This window comes from Bos indicus x Bos taurus, chromosome 1, assembly GCF_003369695.1.
Source record: "Bos indicus x Bos taurus breed Angus x Brahman F1 hybrid chromosome 1, Bos_hybrid_MaternalHap_v2.0, whole genome shotgun sequence".
Taxonomy (NCBI): domain Eukaryota; kingdom Metazoa; phylum Chordata; class Mammalia; order Artiodactyla; family Bovidae; genus Bos; species Bos indicus x Bos taurus.
Genome location: NC_040076.1, coordinates 148,342,756 through 148,366,183, shown reverse-complemented (window position 1 = coordinate 148,366,183; position 23,428 = coordinate 148,342,756). Strand labels below are relative to the sequence as shown.

The following is a 23,428-nucleotide window of genomic DNA, read 5'->3' as shown; positions in this document are numbered from 1 at the left end:
TTTTCCTTTTTCTTATCTTATACTTTAGGCTTCCCCTTAATCCTTACAATATTCCTAAAAATCTCCTCATAATCACCTTAAGCTAGATACAATGAATATTAGAATATTTATCCCAACTGTTTTAGATGAGGATTCAAACGGCAGAATTTGCAGCTGTTTTATTAGCTCTGACCCTTCCTGATTCTGCTAAGATTAAACTTAGGTACAGAGACCAAACAAACATAGGTATATGTTTAAAAAAAAAAATTTTTTTTCTTCTCTGTGACTCATGCTGATAATCAACATATTGATATAAGTTGAAATCCTAGATACTTAGTTACAACGTTCCTGGTTTGTTGGAGCTCCTCATCTAATCTGTCGGACTGCATCAGCCATATGACAGTTGCCCAGGTGAGGGCTATGGCGTAAGGCCCTGCTAACTGTGGTGGTTCGTGGGGGTCGGGGGGAGATGTCCCCAAAGCCTTCAGCTGCCCCTCCATCTGGGCTGCAGTGTCTCCCACATCAGGAGACCCATGTCCAGATGAGAGCCAATGGTCACGGTTTTCCAAGGCCACTTAGGAATAGAACTTTCGGTTCCACAAATGCTCTATCCAGAAAGACAGATAGCCTTCCTGGTTCCTCCAGAACTCCTCCTGCTTCCAGAATTTTCCCTGGAGGCAGAGCCAGGTCAATGAGCTGGCCTCTGGAAGGAAAGTAAACTTTGGCCACAAGCATAAGTTCCATTTCTGTTTTGAATTTTAAGAGCTAAAAGGATGCCAGTGACACTGTGGGCTTCCCTGGTGGCTCAGCTGGTAAAGAATCTGCCTGCAGTGCAGGAGGCCCCAGTTCAATTCCTGGGTTGGGAAGATCTGCTGGAGAAGGGAACAGCTACCCACTCCGGTATTCTGGCCTGGAGCATTCCACGTACAGAGGAGCCTGGTGGACTATAGTCCACAGGGTCGAGAAGACTCAGACACGACTGAGTGGGACTTTCACTTCACTTTACCACCTGTCATGGGTTGAATAGCATCCCCTTAAAAAGATATATTCTATATTCTAAATTCAAGAACCTGTGAATGTGACTCATACCTGGGAAAAGCGTCTTTGTAGATGTAAATAAGGATCTTAAGGATGTTATCATTCTGGATTAGGAGGAGGGCAGTAAATTTAATAACGTGTCCCTGTAGGAGACAGTAAGGACAAGACACAGACCCACAGAGGGAGACGAAGGCAGAGGACGGAGTAGGAGGCCACCAGCCAGGGATGCCAGCAGCCACCAAAACCTGGAGGAGGCAGGAAGGCTCTGACCCCAGAAGCTCCAGAGGAAAGCCGGCCCTGCCGACGCCGTGACGTGGGACTTCTGGCCTCCAGGACTGTGAGGCAAGACGTTTCTGTTACTTCATGCTACTCGGTTTTGCTGTTTGGTTACGGCCGCAATGCGGTAGACTCGGTTTCGATCCCTGGGTGGGGAGATCCCTTGGAAAAAGAAATGGCAATCCACCCCGGTATTCTTGCCTGTGAAATCCCGTGGACAGAGGAGCCTGGCGGGCCCCAGTCCATGGGGTCACAAAGAGTGGGACACGACGGAGTCACTACCACTTTCACTTTTTACTGCTGCCACGGAAGACTAAACCACCCCCGTGGGGAAGATGTAAGTGCGGTCCCCGTGTTCTTCTGGACTCTCAGTCTCTGCTGCCAATGGGGCCCCAGGGAGACTGCAGATGGCAAGACTGAGGACAAGCCACGTGGTCCTTAGGGGAGCGGGTCTCGGTGTGCTCACATGCCCCCCAACACCCCACTGCTCTACACCTGCTGCTGGAGGCAGTCTGGTTGGTAAGAAGATCTGTAAAGTTCAGGGGGCAGGGGGCGGGCGGCGGGAGGAACTTCCAGAAGGCCACACCATGCAACATCTGCACAGTGAGACAGCACAGAGGACAGGCTCCACAGACCCGTCGGGTCACACCTATAAACACCCGAAACTGCTCCCGGGGGGCAGGGCGGCATGTAGACGGCACTGTGCTTTCTAGATTACTTCCTGTTTCCTGGCTCATGGCTCCCAGTTAAGGCATGGGCTCCCCACACCTTCGTCAGCAAGGCAGAGCTGCTTCAACCTCCAGACTCTGCTTGGAGGGCAGCATATGGAAGGGATCTGTGTGTGAGTTAAGCTCCGTTGTCCGTTTCAGTCCAGAGGCCAGAGAAGCCAGCAGCAGAAGCCAATCTCCCCGGAACATCAATCTAAAGTCCTCACTGGAAATTGGAGTACTCCTTTAAGTGTAAAACCAGTTTTATTTATGTGTTTTTTGGCCGCGTTGGATCTTTGTGGCAGTGCGGGCTTTTCTCTACATGTGGCTACTCTCCGGTGGTGGCGTGCAGGCCTCTCACTGCAGCGGGTTCTCTTGTTGCAGAGCATGGGTTCTAGAGCTCGAAGGCTTCAGCAGTTACGGCTTGCAAGCTCCAGAGGATAGGCGCAGAAGTTGTGGCACGAAGGCTTCACTGCTCCACAGCAATTAAGGGATCTTCCCAGATCAGGGATCGAACCTGTGTCTCCTGCACTGGCGGATGGGATTCTTTACCACTGAGCCACCAGGGAAGCCCTCAAGTGTATCTTCTATCTGAAGACCAGCTGACATCCCATGGACACGTGTCCACAGACACGCTATGTTGGTGGCACAGAGTTGCCGTTACGACCAGAACACCCTTGGGGGGGTCATATGTTCTCCAGTTGACCATAAGCTCCACTCTCTTTCCCTGAGCCCGTTCATACATTCATGTTACATGCCTGCATTTGAGTCTATGACTCTTGTGTGTCATTTAGTGTGTTCTCCACAGGTCTACACCAGTTGCCTTATCTCAGTTCAGCCGCTCAGTCGTGTCCAACCCATTGCGACCCCATGGACTGCAGTATGCCAGGCTTCCCTGTGGATCACCAACTCCCTGCAGCTTGCTCAAACTCATGTCCATCAAGTCAGTGATGCTATCCAACCATCTCATCCTCTGTCATCCTCTTCTCCTCCTGCCTTCAATCTTTCCCAGCATCAGGGTCTTTTCCAATGAGTCAGTTCTTCGCACCAGGTGGCCAAAATATTGGAGTTTCAGCTTCCAATGAATATTCAGGACTGATTTCCTTTAGTATTGACTAATTGGATCTCCTTGCAGTCCAAGCCACTCTCAAGAGTCTTCTCCAAAACCACAGTTCAAAAGCATCAATTCTTTGGCACTCAGCTTTCTTTATAGTCCAACTGTCACATCCACAGATGACTACTGGAAAAACCATAGCCTTGACTAGATGGACCTTTGTTGGTAAAGTAATGTCTCTGCTTTTTAATATGCTGTCTAGGTTGGTCATAACTTTTCTTCCAAGGAGCAAGCATATTTTAATTTCATGGCTGCAGTCATCATCTGCAATGATTTTGGATCCCCCCAAAATAAAGTCTGTCACTGTTTCCATTGTTTGCCCATCTATCTGCCATGAAGTGATGGGACCAGATGCCATGATCTTAGTTTTCTGAATGTTGAGCTTTAAGCCAACTTTTTCACTCTCCTCTTTCACTTTCATCAAAAGGCTCTTTAGTTCTTCGCTTTCTGCCATAAGGGTGGTGTCATCTGCATATGTGAAGTTATGATATTTCTCCTGGCAATTTTGATTCCAGCTTGTGCTTCATCCAGCCCAGCGTTTCTCATGATGTACTCTGCATAGAAGTTAAATAAGCAGGGTGACGCTATACAGCCTTGACGTATTCCTTTCCCGATTTGGAACCAGTCTGTTGTTCCTTGTCCAGTTCTAACTGTTGCTTCTTGACCTGCATACAGATTTCTCTGTATGCAGGAGGCAGGCCAGGTGGTCTGGTATTCCCATCACTTGAAGAATTTTCCACAATATGTTGTGATCCACACGGTCAAAGGCTTTATAATTTTGTTATGACAGTTGCTTGAAATATGTTCCACGTGTTAAGGCTTCAAAGCCTTTTCGGAACACTGAAATGTTTTGATGGTTGGACACAGCCTGTGTTCTCTTTGGCATTGGGGCTTGGCCCACTCTGGACAGGCGCCTCCCTAGGGAAGTAGGTGAGATTCTCCACTACTTTGGATGAACAGCTATGCAGACATTAGGTTCGTCCTAAACACTGTGTCCACAAGAACTCTGCTCAGTGTCCCTTGACACACACCTTCGGGTCTACCAGTATTGATCCCTGCCCCACCTGTGCACCAGGCTGCCCCCTGCCCACCTCCAGGACCTGCAGGTCAAGCCCCCCACATACAAGAAAGAGTCCCCAAATGCTTCACGAAGGCAGCAAGGGGGCAAGCTCCAGCTGGGGAGCCTGTCCCCACGGCCCTGTAATGGGGCTGCAGGACTGCCCCTCAGCCACCAGGAGGCAGTGAGGGGAACGAGCCAGGAGGGCCCAAGACATTTCCCAGAGAAGCCCCTGGAACAGCGGTCCCCAACCTTTGAGCATCAGGGACCAGTTTTGTGGAAGACATTTTTTCCACAAACTGAGGCGGAGTGGAGGAGATGATTTTGTGATGATTCAAGTATATCACATTTATTGTGCACTTTATTTCTATTTTTATTACATCAGCTCCACCTCAGATCATCAGGCATTAGATCACAGAGGTTGGGGACCCCTGCCCTAGAGGACCCCCTCACAGAATGTTCTAGGGGGAGCACTGGCACAGTCTCCCTTGGAAAGCTCAGCTGGGAATGCCCAGGACCCCACTGACCACAGGCTGAAGTGCCGTGAGGTGCTGGGGCCATCCCTGCCCCCTTGTCTCAGGCCCTCTGGAAGGCCGAGCTCCCCAGAACCACACTGGCCAGCCCTGCTACTCCTCGCAAGGCTGTGTTTCTGGAAGGCGTTGATTCTGTCTTTAGGGGCTGTGCTTTCTTCAGACTGTGGACTCCTGCTCCCGGTTAAGATAATATTTTGAAGAATGTGTGAAAACCGTATGGCTGACCACGGTCCTCTAGAGCCTCCGTTCATGACGTCCGATCAGGCCTCTAGCAGAGCCCTGCGCCTGGCTCCTCGGTTTCGGATCGCAGTATGGAGGAGACAGCTTGACCTGGGAGAACCAGAGGGTGACCTCCTTTGGTCCTGGGTGTCCACAGCTGTTAATTTTCTTCCCAAGCTGAATTACCTCATGAACTGCAAAGACAGAAGGTCCGTGCATCTCACAGGAAGCGGCTCCCCCAGGGGCCTTGGAGGCCTGAGGGGCCCAGCGAGAGGGTCACTGTGGCCGCGTTCAGCTACGGCGGCTAGGGGAGAAGCAGCCAAAGCCGAGTGGCCGCCCAGGTCCCAGGCAGCCCCCAGGGCAGCTCTGGGTGTGGCTGGACTGAAGGACCCGAAGCCCCATCCCCAGGGGCCATCATGGGGACTCGTGGGGACCCTGCAGGGCGGGAGGTCGGCTGGGCCGCTGAGCCACCAGAGCGGCCGGAGACACGACCAAAATGTCACCTGGTGAAGGGACGCGTCCCACCTCCTCCGTCTCCTCTCCTGTCCTCCCCAAGCCAGGGTGTCCAGTGGGAACAGGACTGTGCCCACCCCCCAGGCGAGGACACAGAGACACTGAAAAGAAGCCCTTTTCATGGGCTGAATTGTGTCCCCCTGACTGACAAGTTCACATGTTGACATCCCAACCCCAGCATCACAAACATGACTGTCTGGAGACAGGGCCTTTAAAGAGGTGATCGGACAACATGAAGTCACATGGGAGAGCCTGACCCCATGGGACCAGGTCCTCAGAAAGAAGAGAGGAGAAAGCGACCCAGACGCAGGAGGAGGACATAGGGAGAAAACGTCCGAGCATCCACACGCCAAGGAGAGAGGACAGAACCCAGCCCCGTGACCCCCGACCTTGACTTCTGGCCTCCAGCTCAGTGAGAAAACACTCTTGTGCGGCTCCTCGCCCAGTCGGCGGAGTTCTGTCAGGGCTGACTCATGCAGTCCATGCGGGAGCCGAGAGGAGGGCAAGCCGTCAGAAAGAGCCCAGCCCAGCCCAGGGGCACCTCCCCGAGCCCGGGCCCAGGGGTGGCGCGCCTCAGCCTGGCCTCGGGAGCTCGTGTGTGGAGAACACTCCCCCACCTGACGGGGACCTGGGGCGGTAAGGGCCTGTCCCCCCGAGAGAGAGAGACAGACAGACAGACAGACAGAGACAGAGAGAGAGAGTGAGCGAGGAGACCGGCCTGCGCAGGAAGCGAGGGCAGCTTGCGGAGAGAGGGCCATGAGGCCAGGGAGTGGGGCAGCTGAGTAGACGCTGTGGAGAGAGGACCGTCACGTGGGCCGACGCACCAGAAACTCCCAGAGACCCCCCTCTTCCTCCCTGGTGGTCCCCCCTACTCCCCAGACCCCCCTCCCCTCCTCCCAGACCCCCCACTCCTGGCCCTTCTTAGGCCGAGCCCATGCTGACAGAGGACAGATAAGCAGGCAGACTCGACATCCCAAGAGTGCCTGGCTGATGCCTGCCGGGGTGTAAGTACCTGCACCCCCTCTCCCCTCAGCACCCACCAGGGGCAGGGGTCCTGCCCGGCTTAGGGTCCCCGGGGCATGGAGGGCCCGTCAGCAACGCCGGCTGACATGCTGCCTCCCTCAGGGGCTCCCTCCCTTCCGCAGGTCCTTCCCACTCACTACCCTGCTTCGGCGACCGTCTAGATAACCTGCTGCCCTTGGACCTAACTCAGCTTCTGGAGTTTAAGGAAGGTAAGGCAACGCCAAGCCTTCCTGGGGGTGGAGAGGTGGGAACAGGAAGCCCAGGAAAGAGAGCGAGGCCTCGGGGACCACACGTTCAGCATCGCCCGAGCTCTACGAAGACCTGCCTCCAAACACCTGCCCCGGTTGAGGACCATCATCGCGTTCCTCATCCAAAGCTCCAGCTCTGAGGGTCAGTGACCTTCAGGGTGGTGTCCTGGCTGCTGGGAGGGGGCGTCTGGAGGGGGGTGGGTCCCAAGGCTGGAGCCAAGGCTGAGACCCACCTTTGCCCCGTGTGTGGGTAGGAGCCTGGGCTGCCACTTTGCTGACACACTGATATGGGGTGCAGGGAAGCTGGTGGAGGGGAGCCGGGTTGGATCTGAGGCCACACCCGTCCACCCCGGGGCCCGCTGCCCCCTGCTCTGGGCCTCCTGCCTCTGCAGAGGCTTCTCGGCCACAGTGAAGGTCGGAGTCACACAGCAATCACTGTCAATACCGCTGTTCTCCGTCTTTGATTGACCAATTCTACAGCTCATTTGGGAAAGAAAGCCGTTCTCCCTCTGGTATGTAAACCCTCCACCTTTTCTGCGTGTCTCTGAGATGCCTGGGTGCACCTTCCCTCTCAGGGTCCCTTTGATAACCGCAAGGTCTGGAAATCCCCATTCCAAATGAAGGAAGGTGAACTCATCACGTGAATCGCAGGAGACCTCACAAACACACCCTCTTCCGGTTCTGGGAAGTCACATGAGCTGGGGAAGACCAGGGGCTCCTGGTGGACATGCTGGAGACCCATCGAGTGGTTAGAACCACTGAAGACCAGAGTGCCCAACAGGCCCAGGGGGGGCCAGTCCCACCCACAGGCCTCTCCACCTCCTGGCCCACCCGGCCCACCTGGCCCAATGGCCCTCAGGTTCGATAGGTGAAACGCATTCGGTCCACATTGGGGAACCTGGGAGCCTCCTACTGGCCACCACCATGGCCAGTTTCCAAAGCCCGAGTTGAATTTATTCTGCCTGAAAAATCCCCTGCTCCCCTCTGTTAGCTAGGCAGTGTGAGAGATATTAAAAAATGGTATTTAAAACAAAGACTTTTAATTCTGTTAGCTTCCTCTCTCTGCATTTCCAGGTCAGATTTCCCAACTTGCTTCCACTCTTTGGGGAACAACTCTCCCTCCATGTAATTCAAGGATTTACTGTTAACTCCTATGCTGCAGAGAGAGGCTCCCAAGCCCTCCTGTCTCAGGGAGATGGGGCTGGGAACCCCAGGGCTGGGGCTTCCCCTCGGATATCCCGACAATGGTCAGTGGGGCGGTGTGGAGGTGTGAACGCTCCCCTTTGGTCCCCTGTCCCCAGCTGTCCTCCCTTCTAGACTGCTTCGTGGTGCACACTGTCTTCCACGTCCCAGTCCACTCTCCTTGCTCCAGAGCACATACTCCCCACTGCTCCCCTCTACTGCCTGCCCGTACAGGCCCTCAAAGATCTCACTCTGTAATGGACACTTCCCACCCTGTTTGCACAAGGAAGCCATCTGGCTCCTGAATCAGTGACTCCGACCTAAAAACCCATCCCAATATTAGGCAGCTGCTTCCTACCAAGCCGGGCTTTAAGAAGGTCAGGGGTGTTTATACGAGAGCATGATTGGCCATTTGTACTAAAATAAAGAAAAGCCTGCTCACAGTTCCGTGTCTCTGAGCAGGTAGAGTTCTTTCCACGTGACTTAACGACGAACAGGAAGAAGCGACGGGTCTGCCCAGCCAATGTCCCGGTCATCACGCGTCTCTGCCCTGAGTGACTCAGGACAAAAGAACAGCGACACCCTAGCATTTGCCGGGCTGACCAGGTCCCAGTTGTCACCAAATGGCCAGGCAGCCCCTAGACCCACCGTCCACCTCCGGCCCACCCCAGCAACCTGTCCTCTGACACCTCTCAGTCCTCCTCACACAGCAAGAAACAGGATGTGCCATTGGGGCCGTGTCACAGCATCTCTGGCTTCCCCAGCCCTCTTCACCCCCACGAACAAGCACCTCTGAACCGGCCATCAGCGTGGCAGGGCTAGACACTGGGGGGATAAGGTATTCTACTCCATCCCAGTTATCTGCTGCCTCAATTTGGATTCTAGAAAAGAAAGCGATACTTGTCTAGACATTTAAGTGAATAGCGCCCCCACCCTCCCATTGTATGGTCCCCAAACCGCCTCCATTTGCAAATGAAGTACTGTTTATTTTCTCTTTCCATATGAATTTCTCCCATCCTAGGAACCTGTGGTCTCCCTGAGCTTCCCAGCCATTGGAGACCAAATTCGCTGGATTCAGCACCCAGCTCTGCCCCCTCTTTGCTGTGTGACCATGGGCAACCTCTCTGAACCTCAATGTTCTCAACAGTAAAAGGAGGATCACGCACATAAGAACCTCCCTCACTGGCTTGGTAACGTATTTAATCCCTTAAACTAGAGCTGGATGGTAGTAAGTTCCCTGTAAGTGATCAGTTCTGCTTTGGTTGTTATCCATAACTGGCATCCAGATGGCCATCCAGAGCAATTGAGGTTCCACATCCATACTCCAGCAGCCATCCCACACCTGCCAGGGATTCCTTAGATGTTTGAGAGCTGACAAGGGGCTGTGCTGAAATCCAGGGCTGCCCAGAGACAGATCTGAGGCCTCAGATCCGTGTGTACGGGATGGGGAGTCACTGCAGCAAACCAGGGCACCTTCCGGACTCTGTGGCGCCCCCTCCTGGCTGCCCGGGTACCGTCCCCACTGTGTGGCGCCCCTTCCCAGCTGCCAGGGCTCCCGGCCAGGGTGACGTGGTACTCACGGAGGTGGTGCGCGTAGCGGAGGTGGAAGACGTCACAGCCGTGCACGTGATGGTACAGGGTCTTCTCAATCAGGTCCTGAGGCTCGTACCCGGTCAGCTCCGTCACCCTAGGGGAGGACGGCAGCTCCCGATGAGTTATACAGCCCTGAGATTGCCTTTCATTTACACTAATGTCAGTTTTGCCAACCAATCATTTGAAACGGCTTGGTGAAGTTGTTGATGTTGGAAACTAAGTATGATCTTCTTTACAGGAAGGAAGTCTATGAACTCCAGCCTGCTGCAGGATGCCACACTCTTCATGAGCAGGAATGTCCTTCTGAAACTACTAGTTAGAAGAAGGTTTGGGGGCTTTGCTGGTGGCTCAGTGGATAGGAATCTGCCTGCCAAGGTAGGAGACATGGGTTCAATCCCTGGTCCCATGTGGGAAGGTCCCACATGTCTCTGAGGAACTAAGCCTGTGCACCACAACTGTTGAGCCTGTGCACTAGAGTTTGAGAGCCGCAAGGACTGAAGCCTGCATGCCTGGAGCCCAAGCCTGTGCACCACAATGAAGACCAGCTCCCACCTGCCACAATGAGAGAAAAGCCCATGCAGCAACAAAGACCCAGAGCAGACAAAAATAAAAATAAATAAAATTATAAAAAAGGAGTTATTTTCTGAAATCTGTAGAATATTTAAGAGTTTCAATAACAGTCTTAAGCAAGCAACTGCAGGAGGTGCTAAAAAAAAAAAAAAAGATTTGGAATGACTTAAAACTGTATCAAAACTCAGCAGTGGCCACAGGACTGGAAAAGGTCAGTTTTCATTCTAATCCCAAAGAAAGGCAATGCCAAAGAATGCTCAAACTACTGCACAATTGCACTCATCTCACACGCTAGCAAAGTAACGATCAGAATTCTCCAAGCCAGGCTTCAGCAATACGTGAACTGTGAACTTCCAGATGTTCAAGCTGGTTTTAGAAAAGGCAGAGGAACCAGAGATCAAATTGCCAACATCATCGAAATTGCTGGGTCATCGAAAAAGCAAGAGAATTCCAGAAAAACATCTATTTCTGCTTTACTGACTATGCCAAAGCCTTTGTGTGGATCACAACAAACTGTGGAAAATTCTGAAAGATATGGGAATACCAGACCACCTGATCTGCCTCTTGAGAAACCTGTATGCAGGTTAGGAAGCAACAGTTAGAACTGGACATGGAACAACAGACTGGTTCCAAATAGGAAAAGGAGTACGTCAAGGCTGCATATTGTCACCCTGCTTATTTAACTTATATGCAGAGTACATCATGAGAAACGCTGGGCTGGAAGAAGCACAAGCTGGAATCAAGATTGCTGGGAGAAATATCAATAACCTCAGATATGCAGATGACACCACCCTTATGGCAGAAAGTGAAGAGGAACTAAAGAGCCTCTTGATGAAAGTCAAAGTGGAGAGTGAAAAAGTTGACTTAAAGCTCAACATTCGGAAAACGAAGATCATGGCATCTGGTCCCATCACTTCATGGCAAATAGAAGCAGGAACAGTGGAAACAGTGTCAGACTTTATTTTTCTGGGCTCCAAAATCACTGCAGATGGTGACTGCAGCCATGAAATTAAAAGACGCTTACTCCTTGGAAGAAAAGTTATGACCAACCTAGATAGCATATTGAAAAGCAGAGACATTACTTTGCCAACAAAGGTTCGTCTAGTCAAGGCTATGGTTTTTCCTGTGGTCATGTATGGATGTGAGAGTTGGACTGTGAAGAAGGCTGAGTGCCGAAGAATTGATGCTTTTGAACTGTGGTGTTGGAGAAGACTCTTGAGAGTCCCTTGGACTGCAAGGAGATCCAACCAGTCCATTCTGAAGGTGATCAGCCCTGGGATTTCTTTGGAAGGAATGATGCTAAAGCTGAAGCTCTAGTACTCTGGCCACCTCATGCGAAGTGTTGACTCATTGGAAAAGTCTGATGCTGGGAGGGATTGGGGGCAGGAGGAGAAGGGGATGACAGAGGATGAGATGGCTGGATGGCATCACTGACTCGATGGACATGAGTTTGAGTGAACTCTGGGAGTTGGTGATGGACAGGGAGGCCTGGTGTGCTGTGATTCATGGGGTCCCAAAGAGTCGGACACGACTGAGCGACTGAACTGAACTGAAGACTGTATCCGTTTTCAGAGTAAAGCTTATCAGAGGATGTTTAACAGTGAACTTGTTGGTACTTCCCTCATGGTCCAGTGGCTAACCACTGCACTCCCAAATGCAAGGAGCCTGGGTTCCATCCGGGGTCAGGGAACTAGATCCCACGTGCCACAACTAAGACCTGGTGCAGCCAAATGGATAAATACATTAATAAATAAATATATATATATTTTTTTAAAAAAGAGTGAACTTGTTACTAATATCAGGAGAAGCTGCCAAGGTGAGAAAATGTCCTCTCGCTAGGGCTTTTGGGAAAGAGAACGTTTTAAAAATTACTGTGAATCCTTTAAAAATCCTTGTAGTTAAAATATGCACAACATAAAATCTACCATTTTAACCATATTAAAGGGTACAATTCACAATGACCATCACCACTTCCACTTCCAGAACTTTTCACCACCCAGAACAGAAACTGTATCCATTAAACAACGATTCCCCCCTTCCCCTCCCCAAGTCCCTGGCAATTTCTCTTCTACTTTCTATCTCTGTGTATTTGTCTACTCTAGAAATTTCATCTAAGAGGAGGGATATAATATTTGACCTTTTGCTTCTGGCTTCTTTTTCACTTAACATGCTTTCACGGTTCATTCCTGCCATAGCATCTATCAGAATGTCATTCCTTTTAATGGTTGTGTAACATTCTACTTTATGTAGACACTACATTTTGTTTATCCTTTCACCTAATGATGGACACTTGGGTTGATTTCACATCTCGCCTATTGCATGTGCAAACCTGTAACCCTCCCGTCCACACTGGACAGTTAACTGGCACAGCTGGTCTCAGGGTGATAATGCTATGATGGGGTGATTCCGATGGATGAGATATGGGGAATAATGGAGACACTGAGGCCTCTTTATCAATGGAGGACTGTCTTAGAGCCCCCAGAAATAGTAAAACAATATCCCAAACTGTTGTGACTGAAAGCAAGCCTTAAGCTCACCGTGGACATGAAAACACTCTCCTGGTGCTTATACGCCCCTACTTTGTTCTTATTTTCATTAAGCCTCAGGCATACTGATTTCCCACTTTAGCTCTTTGAAGAAGAGTAGTTCCCAGCTCCCACGATGGCATCATCACTAGCACATGGATGGCTCCACTCGCAGGTAAGAACTGCATGTGGCTGTGATATTGACTCCCAGGCCTTGAGCAACTGTGTTGGGAACCACGTCCCAGGAGGAGGTGGCCCCAACATCTTGGTGACAGATATTCAAGAACAGATGAAAGAAGGGGACGAGAGGAGATTCCAAGGGCGGTGGGGCCACGGGGAGAAGTAAGTGGGGACTGAGGGTGGCACGGACTGGGGGCCCTGCTGGCCCGGATCTGAAACGCTAGTTGTAAATTAAATGGGGAAATTTGACCTCACTTTCATTCCCTAACCCGCTCCCCTTTCTGTTGAGCTCTGCATGGGCTTCGGGTCGTAAATCTCTGTGAGCCTCATATTTCCCTGGAATCATTCACTATTTGGTGTACACATTTCCATGGTGTTCCTCCAGGGCAGGAAGGAGATGGGGCTCGAGGTGGGTAGAAAGGGAATTTGCACAAGCCAGAGCCTCTCAGGGCCCGGGGGACCTGTCCGAGGGCCACCTAGAACTTCAGGCCCCACTGGAGTCTGCCTCTGTGTGGCAGGAAAATTGAGACGTCTGGCTCCCCCCCACCCAAGAAGAAAACCAGACATCTCTACCGTGTGGGGATGAAAGAGGATTCCCAGACCCGTTAGACGTAAAGTTTCAGAACAACGGTCCCGAACGTGTAAATGAATCAGAAACACATGTATTAAGTTTCTCATCAAAGTACACGCTGGCTTTAAAAAATTAAAGGGAAGGGAAGGCTTTGGCAGCATGCCTTCTTGGTTTTTTCCAACCCTCTAGTGTCTGAAGACCTGTCAGGGGGATTTGCCAAACCCCAAACATCGTCGGGTTCACCCATCCTTAGCAAAAGCACCAGCTACAGTTTCAAAGTGAAATACCACAAAACCCCTATGAACCGAATTTCAGGTTTTGTCGAGTTCAGTTTTCTCTGGGATTATGCTGGGTGGGTGGGTGGGGGGCGGCTGGGCCCCCTCCAAGAGGCCCACCACCCTGGCCCTTGTGACTTTAGAGCTACTGGGCTTCAGGCCAACCCCTGTCTGTGGCTTCTGGGGTTTGGATGTAGGAAGTGACGTCACACCACCAGGCCATTCTGCTGCCCACCCAGCACTGGGCCGGCTCCTCTGTCCCCCGGCCCAGTGGCCTTTCAACTGCTACAACCACCTGAAGGCCAGAGTGTGAAGAATTTCCCGGCAAATTTCAGACCATCTTAAGGACCTCCTGGGTGGCTGGGGTTCAGAAGCACCTCAAGGCTTTGCTAGACGTTTCCTTGTACTTGGCAAGAAGAGCTTCCTATAGAGACAGGAAGTCTTCCTTGGTATGACCCCCTTGCTTTCAACCCACTCAGGGGCCTGGCCCTCACACCCCAAAGCAGAGGAAAACTCGCATCTGAGGTCCCTTCGGGAGGAAGCCGGCCTCTGAGCTAAGGTCGCACACCCTCTTCCATAAAGCCTTCCCTTTGTCCCTCCCGTGTCAGAGCTGTGTGGATGGAACAGCTCGAGAAGACCCGAACTCTCTCCTCTGGGGAAACACCCCTCTTTCCTCTTCTAGAGAATTCACTGAGCTTCAGAGGCCTTCCCCAGGATGGCTAAAAGTGGGAGACAAAACAAAGGAGAAACCTGTCATATTCTCCCAAATTTCTACAATAATAAACACAGCCAGTGGATTTTCTTGCAGTCCACTTTTTTTTGGTCTTTTTGGCTATGTTTTGCAGAATGCAAGGATATTAGTTTTCTAACTAGGAATCGAATCCATACCCCCTGCATTGGGAGCATGGAATCTTAATCACCGGACCACCAGGGAAGGAAGTCCCTTTTAGAAGTGGTTCCTAAGTCTAGAGAGAGCTGCTCTGTCACTGTGGGTGGTGCTGTCTACCCCACGCCTGGCTCCTCCCCTGCAGGTGCTCCCATCTTTACTGCAGGGAAACATCCCCGGGCAGCATCCCGCCGGCATCCTTCCCCCAAGGAGTTGTTTCCTCTTTGGCTTAGAGTTTCTGGGAGCATGATGACGACTTTGTAAGGCCATGCCTTGCCATGCCTCTACCTCTGAGTGGTTCTGAGATGCATTTATGAGTAACTAAACTAATTAATGTCTTCATCTCCCATCCTTAGCCAAGTAAGTTTACTTTTATTCCATGAATGGGTAAAATGATCAAGTTTATGTTATGTATATTTTACTGCAATGTTTTAAAAGTGGAAAAAAGACCTCCCTGGTGGTCCAGTGGTTAAGAATCTGCCTGCCAATGCAGGGGACATGGGTTCGATCCCTGGTTTGGGAAGATCCCACACGTCTCAGGGCTACTAAGCCTGTGCGCTACAACTGCTGTAAATTTTAACAAATCTTTTAAAAAAAGAAGTGGAAAAAATCAATAAATCCTAGCTTCAAGACATACAGGGAAAATGTGCTATACATATGTGTATTTATATACACATACATATATGTGCATGCCTGCTTGCTAAGTCACTTCAGTTGGGTCTGACTCTGCAACCCTATGGACTGTCACCTGCCAGGCTCCTCTGTCCATGGGATTCTCCAGATAAGAATACTACAGTGGGTTGCCATGCCCTCCTCCAGGGGATCTTCCTGATCCAGGGATCAAACCCATATCTCTTATGTCTCCTGCATGGCAGGCGGGATCTTCACCACTATTACCATATGTGCATATATACACTAGTGCCGTAAGTGTATATACATATATATTAATTTTTCTCCAAGAAAGCTCAGCTACACACACCAAAAGTCAGGAGTGGGGTCTCTGACCACTTGTTCCTGTCTGTACAGCCGAGGTATCTAAAAGGCCAGGAAGCAAGATGACTCACCTTGCAGGTATATCAGATTTTTTCCTTTTACAAACACTTCCCATCTACCATCTAGTTTCATCTTTCCTTAACAGCCCCGTGGGCAGCCGAGTGAATGAAGAAAATGGAAGCCCAGGGAGTGTCCCCCTCAGGCCTCCCCCTGCCAGCAGGCTCCCCCAGGCCGAGCAAGACAACAGGTCAGTGCCTCTGCCCCGTCCACCTTCCCTCCTCTCTCTGAGAAGAGATTCTCAAATCGCTGGGCTTTGCCCAGTGGCAAACAGTCTGGGGGCTGCAGTGCCCCCTCCCCATCCACTGGAGATGGCCTCCCAGCCCAGGCCCCGAAAGCTGCCTGTGGAGCTGAGCCCAAAGCTCTTCCCCAGGCGAAGGCCACCTCTCTGCCTGCTGCCCCGTCCTGTGGTGACCGTCAGAGCCTGGCTTCCCGCCAGCTGGCGCTGGAAGGCCTCCCGCAACACACACCACTCAGAGTGGAAACTTTCTGTTTGTTTTAATGTCCTACCAACTTGACGGAGATATGAGGCAGAATCCTGACATTGCGGGCCTGCAGAAAAGGCTGTTGCCTACAACACGTACTTCCAGTTCAAACTCCAGTGAGATAATGAAAATATAAACAAAAAAACAAGTACCTATAAGCTGGAGAAGCCAGTCACTCCTGAATATTAAGGCTGATACTAATTCTTTCAATTCTTCACTTCTTTTCACTAAATCTCTTTCTAATTCGCATTCTGAGTATGGCTTCCTGCTTGTTACATTTTGGTTTAATAGTGTAGCTTCCAGGGTCTGGTTTCCACCATCAGAATCTTCCGGAACTTTGCTGCAGCAGGTGCCAGACTCACCTGGAATCCAAGAATATCAGCTTCAGGTCGAGGCTGGCCCTGAACATGAACATGTTGCTATGCAGCTTGATCTCGGTGATGGCGCTGGGCGGCAGCGACTGGCCCACAGCCACCAGCCCCACGATCTGGTAGCACGAGTCGTACAGGGACATGTCCAGCATATACTGCCTGATCTTCAGGTAGCCGCTGCAATGGATGACCTGGGAAAGAGAGGCAGGGTCAGCCTCATACCTTCCTGACTCTGGGCCTGCTTGCTTTCTGGAATGAGCTGGAATATCCCCGAGCCCAGCCTCTACTGAGCCCCGTGGCCAACATGCTGACAGATGCCTGATTCACTGCTTGGAAGAAATGAACTCTGCTTCTTTCTTAGGAGGTAATATCATAATTAAATATAAGGTTTGTCTTATGTAATTGACTATGCTTAGGTAACTCCACAAGAGGGGATTCTAATGTACTGCAAAATGGATTTAGGCATAATTAACAGGCTTCCCCTGTGGCTCAGATGGTAAAGAATCCACCTGCAATGCAGAAGACCCAGGTTTGATCCCCGGGTCAGGAAGATCTCCTGGAGAAGGAAATGGCAACTCACTCCAGTATTCTCACCTGGAGAAGTCCATGAACAGAGGAGCCTGGCAGACTACAGTCCATGGAGTTGCAGAGTCAGACACGACTGAGTGTCTAGCACTTTCACTTTAACTCAGGGCCAAGTTGCAATTAGATGGCACACAAAGACATTTTGGGAAGCTATGGTTTCTCCAATAGTTATGTATGGATGTGAGAGTTGGACTATAAAGAAAGCTAAGCGCCAAAGAATTGATGCTTTTGAACTGTGGTGTTGGAGAAGACTCTTGGGAGTCCCTTGGACTGCAAGGAGATCCAACCAGTCCATCCTAAAGGAAATCAGTCCTGAATATTATTGGAAGGACTGATGCTGAAGCTGAAGTTCCAATACTTTGACCACCTGATGAGAACTGACTCATCGGAAAAGATCCTGATTCTGGGAAAGACTGAAGGCGGGAGGAGAAGGGGATGACAGAGAACGAGATGGTTGGATGGCATCACTGACTTGATGGACATGAGTTTGAGCAAGCTCTGGGAGTTGGTGATAGACAGGGAAGCCTGGTATACTGTAGTCCATGGGGTTGCAAAGAGTTGGACATAACTTAGCAACTGAACTGAACTTTTTGTTCCATAATGTTTATTTCAGTAATGATTCTTATGCTTATCACCCCCTGATGAGGATGAACTTGGCAACTGTTAACTTGACATTGATTTAATTTGACAAACTATATCACTCCAGTAAATGAAGAATTCTTTCAGTGCAAAAAGTCCTCATTTTAAATTTTACCTTATTTATTTTTTGGAAATATTTATTGATTTGGCTGTGCTGGGTCTTAGTTGTGGAATGTCGGTTTAGTTGCCCCACAGTGTGTGAGATCTTAGTTTCCTGACCAGGAATCAAACCTGCATCTCCTGTCCTGGAAGATGGATTCTTAACTACCGGACCATCAAGGAAGTCCCTATTTACCTTATTTATAATTTAAGATTTTATCTACTGGTAATAAGCAAAAAAAGATGGTTGTTTCTTGGAAGAAAAGCTATGATAAACCTAGGCAGCATATTAAAAACCAGAGACACCACTTTGCTGACAAAGGTCCATATAGTCAAAGCTATAATTTTTCCAGTAGTCATGTAGGGACTTCCCTGGTGGCTCAGATGGTAAAGCGTCTGTCTACAATGTGGGAGACCCAGGTTCGACCCCTGGGTTGGGAAGATCCCTTGGAGAAGGAAATGGCAATCCACTCCAGTACTATTGCCTGGAAAATCCCATGGACAGAGGAGCCTGGTAGGCTACAGTCCATGGGGTTGCAAAGAGTTGGACACGACTGAGCGACTTCAAGTTCACGTACATGTAGGGATGTGAAAGTTGGATCATAAAGAAGGTTGAGTGCCAAGAATTGATGCTTCAGAACTGTGGTGCTGGAGAAGACTCTTGAGAGTCCCTTAGACAGCAGGGAGATCAAACCAGTCAATCCGAAAGGAAATCAACACCAAGTATTCATTGGAAGGACTGATACTGAAGCTGAAGTTCCAATACTTTGGGCACCTGATGCGAACAGTCAAGTCACTGGAAAAGACTCTGATGCTTGGAAAGATAGAGGGCAGGAGGAGAAGGGTGTGACAGAGGAAGACGGTCGGATGGCATCACCAACTCAATGGACATGAGTTTGAGCAAACTTCGGGAGATAATGAAGGACAGGGAAGCCTGGCGTGCTGCAGTCCATGGGGTCACAGAGAGTCAGACATGACTGAGCGACTGCACAACAACAACAATAAGCAAAAATTCAGAGTGGCTATAGAGAAACCCTTCTATTAACATCTGTTCTAGCCAAGAACCGTATACAAGCAAGTGTTTGTAGAGTGGCAGATGTCAAACTGAAACATGCGCACAGCTTTAAACCTCAATATTGGAAGCATTTACGTAAGTTACAGTCAGTAAAATCTTGAAAGGCTCAAGATCATCCTAACAGTAGTGATGAGCAGCTAAAATATTCTCTTTTCAAAAACTTTCCTCCAGTATTCCCAAATGCACTCAGTCTTTGGAGCTGGAACAAACCTTACCCATGAAACCTATTCTCCCATTTTACTGATGAGGAAATTGAGGACAAGGTGGGTGATGGGTTTTACTTAAGATGAGCCAGTCGGATGGGTAAGAAGAGTCAGAAACAACTCAGGACCCAAGTCTCCAGAAGAATAGCTACTATGTGTAGGGCAGTGCTGGAGGCTCCCATCTCTGAGGCTGGGGTGCTGGGACAGCAGATATGAAACTCATTGCCCAGATTATGAAATAAGCTTGAGGTGAAGGTCAAAGGGAGGAGCTAGGAGTGAGGCTCAAAGGAGGGGGCTGAGGAGAGGCTGGGGAAAGGCAGACCCTGGGATGGAGAGGAAGGGAGAAGGGTATTCCAGAAAGAGAGGACAAAGGCACAAAACCATCCCCTCTCTTTTCACTTCACCCCTCCCTCCTTTTATACAAATTCTCCTGCAAAAAGGCTCCTTTCTGAAGGGATAGTTAGGGCGTTTGGGATGACATGTACACACTGCCATATTTAAAATGGATAATCAATAAGGTCCTACTGTACAACACAGGGAATTCTGCTCAACGTCATGTGGCAGCCTGGATGGGAGGGGAATCTGGGGGAGAAGGGATACATGTATACGAATGGCTGTATCAATTCACTGGTTCACCTGAAACTATCTTAACATTGTTAACTGGCTACACCCCGATACAAAGTGAAAAACCTGAAAAAATAAAAAGGCTCCTGTCCACCTTTCGCTCCAGAGTGATGGGCTTAGGATCCTTTTCTCTGCGGCAGGACAAAGTCTAGATGTGGCTACTCTAGAGGGACTGCCCTGTGTGCAGAGTAGAACCTGCAGGTGCCAAAGCCAAATATTACCCTTAGCTCCATGTATTCCTGGTCTCAGACAATGCAATCCAGCCTGCCTGGGATGTCCTTGTAAAACGCCAGCTTTCGCATTTGCTACGAGTAGTGTCCCTAGAAAGTTCTACATTAGGCGGTATAGAACGCTTAGGTCCCCCCACCTGCCTGTCTGCAGATATTCCTGAATGTGAAGCAAAACACAAAGCACAGTGAAGACCCTCCACCGCCCCCTCTCTACCTGTGAGCCCCGAGGCTGGGTACCTTGTATCCACTGCATGTCAAGCCAGCGTTTCTTTTCGCCAAGACACACTTCATTCGAAGAAAGAATGACCTCTCGATCTCATACTCTGAAAGCAGGCAGGAGGTTAGGTTGGCAAACTGTCCCACAATGTTTTCCCTGACTTCATCCCCAGGCTCTCAATAAACCCTCAGGGCCGGATCCAGCATCTAGAGTCCTCCGCTCAGGGCCGCCCAGACCCCCAGCCAGAGCACTTTTGCTGGTGACCAGGAAAAGTCCCTTGGACTGCAAGGAGATCCAACCAGTCCATTCTAATGGAGATCAGTCCTGGATGTTCTTTGGAAGGAATGATGCTAAAGCTGAAACTCCAGTACTTTGGCCACCTCATGCGAAGAGTTGACTCATTGGAAAAGACTCTGATGCTGGGAGGGATTGGAGGCAGGAGGAAAAGGGGATGACAGAGGATGAGATGGCTGGATGGCATCACCGACTCAATGGACATGAGCCTAAGTGAACTCTGGGAGTTGGTGATAGACAAGGAGGCCTGGCATGCTGTGACTCATGGGGTCGCAAAGAGTCGGACACGACTGAGCGACTGAACTGAACTGAGGCCCTGGTTGGTGGCTCAGAAGGTAAAGAATCCACCTGCAATGCGGGAGAACCAGGTTCAATCCCTGGGTTGGGAGGATCCCTTGGAGAAGGGATCCTGCCTGGAGAATTCCATGGACAGAGGAACCTGGCAGGTTACACAGTCCATGGGGTCGTAAACAGTCGGACACGACTGAGAGACTAACACTTTCACTTTCAGGCCTCCAGTGGGTTGAGGAGACTAGCCTGGCCCTGTGTGGCTTCCATGTGCTCCGGAAACATGGCCATCCCAAGAACCTCGGAAACACCAGCCTGGGGCCAAGGTGAGAACCTCTGTGTAGGGACCCTGCCCAGCTCAACCTGCCTGTGGTCCCTGTGGCAGCCATGGAGAGGCCTGGTGCCCAGAGAATTGCCTTGGCCAGCCCCGGGCTGGTGCTGTGCCTGCCTGGTAGCTTAGAAGCATCTGACTTCCCGCATCTGACCAGGACTCAGAAGTGCAGGCTTTTCTTTGGCAGAGGGAGCCAGCCCCAGGGTGCCTCCCACCAGTGTGCCCATGACCATGGGCACCAGGACTGCCCAGCCACATGGGACTGGGCACACGGCCCAGTGAACCCACTGGGCCTGATCAAAGCGTTCTCCCTGAGTTACAGCACTGGGTGGACCCCGCTCCCCACCCACTCCTTCTCTGGCTGCCCAAGCCTTTCCTTCATTCCCTTCCAAGCCCTCACACACAAATCTCCACCTTACTATTACAAATGCAGACATCCCCCAAGAAAACGGGCTTCCCATGTGGCTCAGTGGCAAAGAATCCACCTGCCAACGCAGGAGACTTGGGTTCAATCCCTGCGTTGGGAAGATCTCTTGGAGAAGGAAATGGCTACCCACTCTAGGATTCTTGCCTGGGAAATCCCATGGATGCAGGAGCCTGGCGGGCTACAGTCCATGGGGGTCTCACAGTCGGATACGACTGAGGTGACTAAACAACCTGAGGAAACACCCTCCGCCTTACTGAGCGGACATCAGCTCTCTGGGCACGGACGGTAGAGCGTCCTCGCCCCGGGTGAGAGTGAGGTCAGTCCACTCTAAATAAACAGCCATTTGGTGGTGGTTAATAAATTAATTTTTAAAGAAAGGTCACCACGGGGAATGGAATGCCTTGTGCCCCTCCCAGTCGCCTCAGAGGCCCCGACTCCCCCAGTGGGTGGGGCTTTCACGTTTACCCATAATTCCTCCGCCCAGGCTGGGGCCGGGGAGCTTCCCTTTAACATGGCGGCCAGTCTGTCACGTTTCCATGCTCAGGTCTAAAAAACATCACCCCCGGAAATTATACAGTTTGGGGGAGAGCCCCACGTCTCACACAATTACCATAAAACAATGAGATCAGTTCAGACCCCAAAAAATAACTCTGAAGATGAGAAATCGGGGAGAAAACTAACCGCTTGTGAACCTCAAAGCCTGAACACTCGGTTGGCTGTGGAAATGAGTCCCACACAGACCCCACCTCTCCCAGACCCACTCCTACTGTGTTGTTGGCTCACCTCAGACGTGAACCCCACGGGGAAACTGGATGTGTCTCGCCATAATCCCAACTCTCATTTACTGTCATTGTCCAAACACTTTTTAAAGGCATGGAAGGTAAAATGAAACCAGAGCTAATGGCGGAAAGCCCACTCCCCTGCAATCAACTCACTGTAATTTTTAAAACAATAACACATCCAATATCTTGTAAAAGCCTGTAGTGAAAAAGAATCTGACAAAGAATATATATAAAAGCGTTATCACTTTGCTGTCACCTGAAACTTAACATTGTGAGCCCCTATACTTCAATTAAAACAAACACACACAACATAACGTTCTGAGGGATTCTCTTAAGATTCCAGCGGTCATTGTCCAACTTTAAACAACCGCACAGGGAAAGCACTAGATTCAGCAGCAGCGTGCTCTTCTAGCTCTCATTTTGTTAGAAATTACTTCTTTAGAGTTGTATTCCTGTTCATTTATGCAGCCAGACCATTTCCAAGGACTTAAGCACCAGAGGTCACAGCTACAATTAAGGCCCCATCTCATCTCAGAAACCAGCTTACCAGTGTCCATGCTTGGTGGACTCATGGTGACTATTTCTGGGGCTAAAACAGGAGGGCCGCAGAGCTGGATCTGCAAGCGGTTTTAAAACTGAGAGTGCTGGTCTGTGTTCTCTCCTAGCCTTAGAAGGACCCATCCCAGGAAGAAGCAGTAAGAATGGAATCCATTTTCTTTCCCCCTGTAGCTGGCTACCCCATTCTCATCACATTTGACACTTCTTCTTTGGCATTTTATCTCACTGTGGAATTTTGGCTGAGTTGGAATTCCATAGCCCAAAGCAGACAAGTGACATATTGGTCAGCATACTGGTTGATCTCATTGGACCATGGGAAGGAATTACAAGGCCAGGGCCCTTGTATGAAGTCTTTCTGTGTCTTCCTAGCACGTGTAGCAGTTGTAAATTAAGGAGTCTTTTGTGTGAAGACTGGTTCCACATTGTCCATGGAACAGCCATGCCACATCTAGTCTAAGGGTGCTTATCACAGTGGGCTATAAATGTGCTACTTTATTAACACATAAAATAACAAGATCCCGCAACAGAATCACAACTCCTGCAATTTCAAAGCAGTGGTGAGCATAACCAATATGTTTAAATACCTGCAACAACTATAACATGAAGTGAAAATACCTGTGATTTCTGTTGTAGTCAAAGCCACAGGTATTAGTGATAGTAAGATGGCTTGCTGTCTACAGT

The 23,428-nt window shown here is 50.2% G+C and overlaps 1 protein-coding gene across 1 annotated transcript in view; it reads right to left on the bottom strand.

The window, feature by feature from the left end:
• SIM2 (SIM bHLH transcription factor 2) overlaps positions 1 to 23,428 on the bottom strand; it is a 51,575-nt gene that overhangs the window by 8,476 nt on the left and 19,671 nt on the right. Inside the window, exons 5-7 of the mRNA XM_027548775.1 lie at positions 20,088 to 20,173; positions 16,387 to 16,586; positions 9,470 to 9,576 (exon numbers count right to left, since the gene is read on the bottom strand). Coding sequence (XP_027404576.1) covers positions 9,470 to 9,576; positions 16,387 to 16,586; positions 20,088 to 20,173 — 393 coding nt within the window. The remainder of the gene's footprint in view (positions 1 to 9,469; positions 9,577 to 16,386; positions 16,587 to 20,087; positions 20,174 to 23,428) is intronic.